Below are 10,927 nucleotides of genomic sequence, written 5' to 3' on the forward strand. Positions count from 1 at the left end.
ACCCCCCCCATTGTTGCATGTATTTGTTGGAATCGTCGCATTCTGCCTAAAACTGCATCAGCAAACCCACGAAACCCACGGAGGAAGCTTCTCTTTGTTTGCTTTAGTGGTAGTACTCTATCGATTTCTATTGTCTCACGAAACCCACGAAACACGAGCTGGTCCAGGATGAAATTTCCGAGCTGGTCGAAGCTGTTTAGCTGCTTCGGCGGCTGCCTCCCCTGCAGCGACTATTCAGCCAACGTCACCCTAAACTGCTGTGGCTCGGGGAACAACAACGTTTACAGGGGGCAGGACGATGATTCAGCTCGCGAAGCTGCTAGCGCTCGTAAGCCAACACCATTGCCTGATTTAATATCTATCTAATAATTAATATCGATGTAATAATAATTGCTGGATTTAGCTAGACATTATAATGTATTGTGAGATTATTTGTATTTGAGACATTGTAATGTATTGCTGGATTTACTAATGTAATGTAATGTAAGCCGGTTCGTTCGGTTTCAAGAGATTGATTCCATGTAATGTAATGTAATATGTAATGTATTGTACGCTATAGACGCGCCCCCCCCCTTTTGGGGGCCCTGGATCAATGCGAGACGCGCCTTACTAAGGCTCGTCTCACATTACTATGCGAGACGCGCCTTACTAAGGCTCGTCTCGCATTACTTTCTGTGGTTTTATAAAATGATCGGAGTTAAGCCCTCCCACGGCGCGTCTCGCATTGAAGTGGGAATAAATGCGAGACGTGCCACGTTAAGGCGCATCTCAGATCTCAAAATGATCGAAGACGTACCCTCCCACGGCGCGTCTCGCATTTGTCTCTTACCCTCCCCCACCCCACGCAGCGCCGCGCCCGCATTTTTAGCGCGTCTCTCTTTCTGTAATCTGAGACGTGCCCTTAGAGGTTTGTCTCAGATTGCTTGCTTCTATTGCTGTTTTGGCGCAGTGACTAATGAGGCTCCATAACCCTTTCGCTTCCCTTACATGCTTAGTTCTAAATCACACACTTGTTTCCCAAATCAGGCACACTGTTTCTAAATATAATGTTTGGTTAACCATAGATCGTATCAGAACTCGTAGGGTCTGTTTGATTAGTTCATTGATGGCTGAGATCATACGCTAGCATACTGCTAGTCAAAAGAAATGTTGCAATGTACACGTATTTAACCCCAAACATTTAGGATCCCCCTCTCTCGATACTTTACTATATTTACTATATGTATTTGGTTTGCTGTGGTACCACGTAGTCACATATCTTTGTCGTCGGCCACATGGCCATCTAAACTAGGATTTGCCACGGCGAATCTCGATGTGTTGCCCAGTTTAAACAAATGTCGTAGGTGCCAAATCTTTGCGAAGGACTACAGCTATCAGAATTCGGATCTCCATGTCAAAGGCCCCACACACTAGAACGGGGGGTTGACCAGGGCCACGTGGCCCAGTGCTGCTGCTACACGGGTAACACGGCACACCTAGCGACGCTTTCGCTCTGGAACCTGTTCCAGAGCCACCGGCAGGTGGGTCCACTCCGAGGCGCTTCTCCCCGGGGCCACTTGTCAGTGACTTCTCCACACAATCTCCGCCTCCACTCAAGATTATTCAAACCTTTCCGGTGGTCAACGCTCTTCGTCTCTGCCTGGGGTGCTCGGCCTCCTCCCTCTCCTCCGACTGCTGTGCAAGTGCAAATGTGAAATACACCACGCCGCCGCCACCTCCTCCTCGCCTCGACGCACTTCAGATGTAACGCGGCTTCACCACCACCCGCCAGGCCTCCAACAAGTAACAACCACGATGCCGTCCAGTTCCGCCCTCCCGTGGTGGCTCGCCACCACCGCCTGCTCCCCGCCGCCGACGTCGTCGCGCTCCCTCCCGGCCAGATTCGCCTTCCTCTTCCTCTCCCCATGCCCGCAGCGCGCGCTCCTCGCCGCCCTCGACCTCGCGTTCCTCCTCGCCGCTCTCGCCCTCGCCTTCCGCGCCCGCCGCCGCGATGACGGCGGCCTCGACCCCCGCACGCCGGAGCGGGAGCCCCTCCTCGCCACGGCCGCGGGTCCTCGCCGCGGAACCGGCATCCGGCACGGGCTCGCGCTCGCGGCGTCCGGGGCCCAGGCGGCGGCGGCCCTCGTGCTGCTCGCGGTCGCTCTCCTGCGCCGCCACCAGGTAGCGACGGGGGCGTGGGTCGCGGCGGAGTGCGCACTCCTCGCCGTGCACGCCGTCGCGCACCTCGCGGCCGCGGGGATCGTCGCGGCGGAGAAGAAGCATGGGCCTGGGGTGGCAACGCCGGTCGTCCACCCGCTGCACCTCAGACTCTTCTGGCTCGGTACGGGGGCTTTCGCCGCACTCTTCTCCGGGTGCGCCGCCGCGCGGTACGCTGCCGGGGACCCGCTCCTCCCCGATGACTCGCTCGCGTTCGCGTGGCTGGCGCTTTCCCTCCCGCTGCTGTATTTCTCGGCCACTGGCTCCACCGGCCTTGCTGGCCATGCCGCCGCGGCGGAAGTGACGTACGCCACGGCGCCGTGGCTCTCCCTCGCGACGTTCGGATGGATCAATCCGCTCATCGCCAAGGGCTCGAAGGCGACCCTCGCGGTGGACGACGTCCCGCCGGTGGCGCCGGCCGACACCGCCGAGGCGGCCTACGCGCTCTTCATCTCCAACTGGCCCGTTCCGCCACCCGAGTCGCCGCCGTCCAAGCCCGGGCGCCCGGTCCTCACCGCGATCCTGCGCTCCTTCTGGCCGCAGTTACTTCTCACCGCCGTGCTCGGCGTGGCGCACCTCTCCGTCATGTACATCGGCCCGTCGCTTGTGGACAGGTTCGTCAAGTTCATCCGTCGCGGCGGGGATGTCATGGAGGGGCTCCAGCTCGTGGCCATCCTGCTCGCCGGCAAGACGGCCGAGACGTTGACGTCACACCACTACGAGTTCCAGGGCCAGAAGCTGGGGATGCGCATCCACTCCGCGCTGATCGCCGCCGTGTACCGCAAGTCGCTGCGGCTGTCCACGGGCGCCCGGCGAGCGCACGGCACCGGTGCCATCGTGAACTACATGGAGGTGGACGCCGAGGAGGTGTCCGACGCCACGCACCAGCTCCACAACCTGTGGCTGATGCCACTGCAGATCGTCGTGGCGCTCGCTCTGCTCTACACCCACCTGGGGCCCGCCGTGCTCACCGCCATTGCTGCCATCGTCGTGGTCACCGTGGTTGTGGCCTTCGCCAACAAGCTCAACATCGAGTACCAGTCCAAGTTCCTGGGCAAGCGCGACGAGCGCATGAAGGCCATCACCGAGCTGCTCAACTACATCCGGGTGATCAAGCTGCAGGCGTGGGAGGAGACGTTCGGGGCCAAGATCCGCGACCTCCGGGAGGAAGAGCTTGGGTGGCTGGCCAAGTCCATGTACTTCATGTGTGCCAACACCATCGTGCTGTGGAGTGGTCCGCTCGCCATGACCGTGCTCGTGTTCGGCACCTGCGTGCTCACCGGCGTCAAGCTCGACGCCGGCAAGGTGTTCACGGCCACCGCCTTCTTCCATATGCTGGACGGACCGATGCAGAGCTTCCCCGAGGCCATTGCCGCTTTGACGCAGGCAACCGTGTCTCTCGGCAGGCTTGACAGATTCCTCTTGGAAGCCGAGCTTGATGACGCGGCAGTGGAGCGCGTGGACGACACCGGCATTGGCCCAGGAGAGGTGGTTGTGGCGGTGCGCGATGGCGTTTTTGCGTGGGACATGAGGGGTAAGAAGGAGAGCGAAGAAGAGGAAGGTGACGATGATGACCATGAAAGCGAGGATGAGGAAGAGGAGGGTGAGGACGACGACGACGACGACGAAGAAGAAGAGAAGGATGTGGAGCCGACACCGGTGCTGGAAACGGTGCTCAAGGATATCATTATGGAGGTAAGGAGGGGAGAGCTCGTCGCGGTGGTCGGGACTGTCGGATCCGGCAAGTCATCGCTGCTGTCCTGCATTATGGGGGAGATGGAGAAGGTCTCCGGCATGGTGAGTGCGTGATACTTGATTCTTTCAGCATATATGGGTTGCATGTTTGGCGTATCACCATATACAGAATCAGCATTGTTCCTACCCAAAGTTCATTTCCAGATAGATGCCTAGACGCTGTTTTTCTTGTTTGCACTCTTGTAAACTTTTGCTTAATCCTTTTGCATCTTATAGGTGAGAGTCTGTGGGAGCACTGCATATGTTGCACAGACTGCTTGGATTCAAAGCGGAACCATTCAAGAGAACATCTTATTTGGCCAGCAGATGCATCCTGAAAGATATAAAGAAATTATACGGTCTTGCTGCCTGGAAAAAGATTTAGAAATGATGGAATTCGGTGACCAGACTGAAATAGGAGAACGCGGAATTAATCTCAGCGGTGGGCAGAAACAGCGTATTCAGCTTGCCAGAGCAGCTTATCAAAATTGCAGTATATATCTTCTTGATGATGTGTTCAGTGCTGTTGATGCACACACAGGTTCAAGTATCTTTAAGGTACGTGTATTTTTCAAGATTTTAAATAGCCGGCTATAGCTACTAGAAAGGACAGCCGCTATGACATTTAGCCCGCTAAATGCCGGCTATAGCCGCTAAATGCTGTAACGGCAGCTCTGCCGCTAAACGCTGTAACGGCAATCTAAAATCATGGTATTTTCAGATTTTAAAAGCATGCCCTTGCATTATTGTTTGCTGAACTGATGGTACCACAAGCTGTTTGCTGATAAGTTATATATGGACCAAGAGAGATTTGCTATAGGTGTGTGTGAAATACAACCTGCGAGGAAAATTTGTAGAAATGTTAAAATCGTATTGAAGCTTTTCTTCATGCTTACTTATTGATATAGCGCCAATTTGTTTCATGAATTCATCACTCGCTAAAATATTAACTATGCATTAGGTAGAAGCTTGTGCTCATGATTAAGTAAGTCTTTCCCTCCATACCATGGGAATAAGTCTACTTTACCCCCTCATCTATTGATACTCATCTACTTAACCCCTTCATCTATAAAACCGAGTATTCTACACCTTAAACTATCCAAAACCGTCTAAATAACCCCCTAGGGTGGTTTTGCTAACGTGGCATTACATGTGGATAATGACATGGCAAAGATATATTTTAAAATCTACTTCACCCCCTAAACTATCGATTTTCGTCTATACAACCCTCTCAAATGTATAGTTGGATATTTAGCCATATCTTAGTCATCTCTTGCAAATGTTTTAGGTCATTCTCCATGTAGCGGTCTACATTAGCAAATGTTTTTTATTCGCGTCCTCCCCCTGGATCTATTCCTGCCGCGTCCACGTCCTCTGCCTCCAGCAACTAGAGCTGCATCATCTTGTTCATTATTGAGAATAGGCCTCTTCTCACACCGTACCAGTTCTTTTTGTAGTTGAATCTTCCCGTTCTGGCTTATTGAGTGTATAGATTCTTTTTGAAATGCAATCTATTCCCACATCACTCTTCTCATAACATATCCTGTTCTCCTAGTACACAGACACTATTACCAATCTTATAGAATAGATTCCAGTGCCATGCTTGCTTGCCTCACATTCCTAATGTATTGTTGACAACGCTTGCAATAGGGCGTAGTAGTGTTGCGCTGGGACGTCTTGTTCAGGAGGAAAAAACTTAGCAAGAGATTACTAAGACAATACTGAAAACTTCGAGCAAGGCCATTCTCCATGTAGCGGTCTACATTAGCGAAATAGGGAAATAAACATAGCAAAAGATGACTAAGATAATATTGAAAACTTCAAGTAGGGTCATTCTCCATGTAGCAGCTTATATTAGTGAAATAGGAAAAAAAAACTTAGCAAGAGATGACTAAGACAATGCTGAAACTTCGAGTGGCTAAATATCCAACTATATAGTTGAAGGGGTTATGTAGATGAAAATCGATAGTTTAGGGGTGAAATAGATTTTAAAACATATCCTTGCCACGTCATTGTCCACATGTAATGTCACATTAGCAAAATCACCTCTAAAACCACCCTAGGGGGTTATTTAGATGGTTTTGGATATCTTGGGGTGTAGAATACCCGATTTTATAGGTGAGGGGGTTAAGTAGATGAGTATCAATAGATCAGGGGGTAAGTATTGGATTGTCAAGAGTATCTTCCCAGTTATATTTTTTCCCTTATGATGCCTGTAAGTTTTAAACTTTTCTGTTTTCCCAAAAAAAATTGATGTGTAAAAGTACTTGACTTATCTTGATATTTACAATCAATGGTGGAGAAAATACGGTACTTATTTATGTCTCTATTTTGCAACAGCATGATTGTTTAATCATATTATTTTGCACAATATTACAATAATGGAGACGTTCATTTACAGGAGTGTATAAGGGGCATGCTTAAGGGAAAGACCATCGTACTTGTTACACATCAAGTGGATTTCTTGCGTAATGTTGATAATATATTTGTAAGTTATATGCTATAATTTATACAGTTCTTGTATGCACTATCTCAGATAACTGCTGATATTATATGTTATAATTTATACAGTTCTTGTATGCACTATCTCAGATAACTGCTGATAAAACTACTCCTCACCATGTTCTGATAAGTTATAGCAAGAAGCAAATCTTTCTTTTTCTCAAAGTTTGCAAGAAAATTAGCAAAGATTATATGATACAATCGAAAGCCATAGCATATTTTTGTTCTTCTCTAGACCTGACGGTCTAAAGATTGGAGGTGATGAATATTTTCGAGTAAAAGTTCGCAAGGCTAGAGTTTTCTCATATGCCCTTGACTTGCTCTTTTATCCTTTTTGCCCATACGGAAATATGCAGGTCATGAGAGATGGTATGATTGCACAATCCGGAAAGTATGATGAACTAATAGAAGCAGGCTCAGATTTTGCATCTTTTGTCGCTGCTCATGACAGTTCAATGGAGCTGATGGAGCAAAGTCAGCCAGTAGAGAAAACTGAACATTCCCTTCGCTCTACATCCATAGGAAAGGGTGAGAAGGCGGTTGTGGCACCTGACATAGAGGCAGGTACTTCTAAGATTATACAAGAAGAAGAAAGGGAGAGTGGTCAAGTAAGTTGGCGAGTGTATGAGCTATACATGACAGAGGCTTGGGGTTGGTGGGGGGTTGTGGGCATGATTGGCTTAGCATTGGTGTGGCAAGGTTCTGATTTGGCTAGCGACTATTGGCTATCATACAAATTGTCAGGCAGTACTCCATTTGACCCATCTATGTTTTTTGGAGTCTATGTAGCCGTAGCTCTATTTGCAATGGTTCTTGAGGTAATCAAGACTCTTCTTGAGACGGTTTTTGGACTTAAAACAGCTCAGATATTTTTCAAGAAGATGTTTGACAGCATTCTGCGTGCTCCAATGTCATTTTTTGATACCACTCCTTCAGGAAGGATTCTCAGTCGGGTAAATATTTTTCACTTGATTAAGACTCTATTAGGAAAACCTTCTGAATTGGATATGCATTCCTCAACAAACCATGACCCATATAGGTGAAACAATTCTAAGCCATTATCATAGCTTCAATAATATGACCTTTCTAAACTGTCAGTGTGTATTATATTTAACTTACGCTATATTCTTCTGTTCATATGGTGCTTTCCTATTGTCTTTTCAGGCATCAGCAGACCAAACAACCATTGACGATGTGCTCGCCTTTTTTGTTGGTCTGACAATTTCAATGTACATTTCAGTATTGAGCACTGTAATTGTTACTTGTCAGGTCGCATGGCCATCAGTTATAGCAGTAATTCCACTTCTTCTACTTAACATCTGGTACAAGGTATGCTATCTGAAATTCATCTCAAACACCTTAGCTTGTTCTGCTCATACCAAACATATTTCTTACTGCTGTTTAAATGTTCCCCTTTTTTTCAGAACCGCTACCTTGAAACTTCTCGGGAGTTAACTCGGCTTGAAGGAGTAACAAATGCACCAGTTATTGATCATTTCTCAGAGACTGTTCTAGGTGCTACAACCATAAGATGTTTCAAAAAAGAAAAAGAATTTTTCCAGAAGAGTCTATTGGGAATTAATTCAGGTTTGCGGATGTCCTTCCACAGCTGTGCAGCAACCGAGTGGCTCGGGTTCCGACTGGAACTGATTGGAACACTTGTATTGTCAATAACAGCTTTTCTCATGATCAGTTTGCCCAGTAATTTTATAAAGAAAGGTACCAATTCAGTATACATAATATTTGAACTTTGAAGTTTCCCTAAGCATAGAAAGGCAGCCATATCGTCTCAAGAGGAAGTGTCAATTGCTTCTTTGGATGTTTTTGAGCCTACCCCTCTAAAAGTTTCATTCATCAGAAAGTAATAATCCAAAAGCATCAACTGGTTTTTGTTTCTTTTCAAGGTTCTAAATACCTAGCCATAATCCGCTGAAGCTAGCTAGTGTATTTTAATTTGGCGTCTCCCATTACAAGTGCTATTTAGAATTTCGTTTTTCTTAAACAGCCTTTTGAAGTTAAGAATAGAGCAATGTCCTCTTGCTATTTTAGTCTGCCTGGATGTTGGTGACCTATGTAAATACATGATTGTTTTTTCTCAGTTGCTATTTTTATTGATGATCAATGGTAATATACGTTTTATATTGGTATAGCTTGTTTTTAGTCTTTGGAGTTATGATCATAAGCTTATCAAAGTTCTGAAGAACTAAGACCGCTGTTGCAGAATTTGTTGGTATGTCTCTTTCGCATGGCCTTGCACTCAATTCCCTGGTGTACTTTGCAATATCCACTAGCTGTATGTTAGAAAATGACATGATTGCTGTGGAGAGGGTAAATCAGTTCAGCAATCTTCCTTCTGAGGCGCCATGGAAAATAGAAGGCAATCTTCCTTCTCCGAATTGGCCCACTCATGGAGATATTGACATTAAGGATCTAAAGGTTTGTAGTTCGTATTTTTCTAGTAGTCCTTTATAATTCAAAGTACTCCAATAGACAATCTTGTAATTTTGTTTTTCTTACGTCAAATAAATTTGAGGCAGCTGCCAGTCTATATGCCACAAAGTAGAAATGCACTGAAACTGCTTTTTACAATGTTGAGCGCATGACTTTTCTCATTTCAGGTTAGGTACCGACCAAACACACCTCTAATTCTGAAAGGTATTAATGTAAGCATCAGTGGTGGAGAGAAGATAGGAATAGTTGGAAGGACAGGCAGTGGCAAGTCAACTTTGATTCAAGCATTGTTCAGGCTGATCGAGCCTACAGAGGGGAAGATGATCATTGATGGAATAGACATATGTACACTGGGTCTGCAAGACCTGAGATCTCGATTCGGCATAATTCCCCAGGAACCCGTCCTCTTTGAAGGAACAATTCGAAACAACATAGATCCCATTGGGCAGTATTCAGATGCTGAAATATGGCAGGTATGGTGCCACTCATAACATGTTTCATTTAGTCGCCTCCCTTCAAAATGCGCTGTGTTAATTACACGTCGGCATTCATTTCAGGCTCTGAAGCGCTGCCAGCTGAAAAATGTAGTAGCTTCAAAACCTGAAAAACTTGATGCTCCAGGTATTTTAGTTTTATGCTTCTTCATACTTTCTTGTTAACATGGGCTGCATCTTCCACTCATGTCCCATGTTTTGGTTCTTCATAGTGGCTGACGGTGGAGAGAACTGGAGCGTAGGCCAAAGGCAGCTTCTGTGTCTTGGTCGTGTCATATTGAAGCGGACCCGAATCTTATTTATGGATGAGGCAACTGCTTCTGTTGATTCTCAAACAGATGCCACGATTCAGAAGATCACACGACGAGAGTTCAAATCATGCACAATAATTAGCATTGCACACAGAATACCAACAGTCATGGACTGTGATAGAGTTTTGGTACTGGATGAAGGTAGATAGATCCCTTATATGTCTTCGTTTTCAACAGCTCTTTGTTGCATTTTGCACATACTTTTTGTTGAAGGATGTTATTCTAAGCATAGTCGTTTTCTCTTCAGGTCTGGTAAAAGAATTTGACGCACCGTCAAGGTTAATGGAACAGCCATCACTCTTCGGTGCAATGGTTCAGGAGTATGGCAACCGCTCTTCGGACCTGTAGCTCTACCCATGATGCTGTGGATTTCAAGAAATAAGAATCATTTTGATAGGTTGACTTGAGTGCACACATGGAGAAAATAAAATATCGAAAGAGAGACAGAAATCAAGTGGAAATTCCGGTTCGGAACTCTTATTATTTAGATGAAATTGTGTTGTCACTTCGACCTGAAGGAAGCCCTCAAGGATGGTCTTGTTGTCAGATTTTCGTCAGTATGGCTAGCATAGCTTCTTTTTTCTTTTCTTTTCTTTTTTTGGAAAGGCCATAGCTAGCGTAGCTTTCAATTTTAGTGCTTCGGTTGTGTTTAATTTCCATCTTTTTCCGGTTCACAGACCATGGCCTCCTCCCGTTTGCCTAGCAATAAGTGAACCATTTGCCTTCTCTCTAAATTGTACACATGTGCATGGCACGTTCTTAAATAAAACTTTGAGCTGAGCAATTTGTCTTGAACGCCAGTCTTCTCATTTATCGTGCGGAGGGCAACCAATCGCAGAAGGAAGGTTCCAACGCTGCAGGTGGATCCGTTCACACTGTTCTTCTTCCTCCTCGAGCTCGCGTTGGTGATTGGCTGCCGGGGTTAGGGAAGGAGGGCTGGCGGGGGATGTGATATCCGCCAGACTTAGAAAGGGAGTTTGGAGTGGGAGGAAAGACTGGCGGCGGGGACGCCACCGGCCGAGAGGCAGCGGCTTGACAACCGGTAGGCAAGGGACCAAGACGGGGTGCGGGAGCCAAGCGGCGGGCGGCGGGTGGTGGATCCGGCGGAGACCGGAAAGATGACCGGCGGCAAGGGCGAGCGTCCTTCAGCGATAGCTCACCTCGCAGTCACACGCATGAGGAATAGACACCCCCCTAATCATCCATCAGCGAGGATGCTGTCTGCAGGGTTCATGATTG

The 10,927-nt window shown here is 47.3% G+C and overlaps 1 protein-coding gene across 1 annotated transcript; it reads left to right on the forward strand.

Moving 5' to 3' along the window:
- The first annotated feature begins 1,711 nt into the window (after window positions 1–1,711).
- On the forward strand, window positions 1,712–10,483 carry LOC112898901 (ABC transporter C family member 4-like). Its single transcript, XM_025967208.1, has 11 exons — window positions 1,712–3,993; window positions 4,168–4,488; window positions 6,332–6,418; window positions 6,789–7,385; window positions 7,597–7,761; window positions 7,857–8,151; window positions 8,654–8,868; window positions 9,051–9,356; window positions 9,441–9,504; window positions 9,590–9,829; window positions 9,936–10,483. The coding sequence occupies exons 1-11, from the start codon at window positions 1,795–1,797 to the stop codon at window positions 10,034–10,036; spliced, it is 4,590 nt and encodes a 1,529-aa protein (XP_025822993.1). The 5' UTR covers window positions 1,712–1,794; the 3' UTR covers window positions 10,037–10,483.
- The last annotated feature ends 444 nt before the right edge of the window (window positions 10,484–10,927 follow it).

This window comes from Panicum hallii, chromosome 7, assembly GCF_002211085.1.
Source record: "Panicum hallii strain FIL2 chromosome 7, PHallii_v3.1, whole genome shotgun sequence".
NCBI lineage: Eukaryota > Viridiplantae > Streptophyta > Magnoliopsida > Poales > Poaceae > Panicum > Panicum hallii.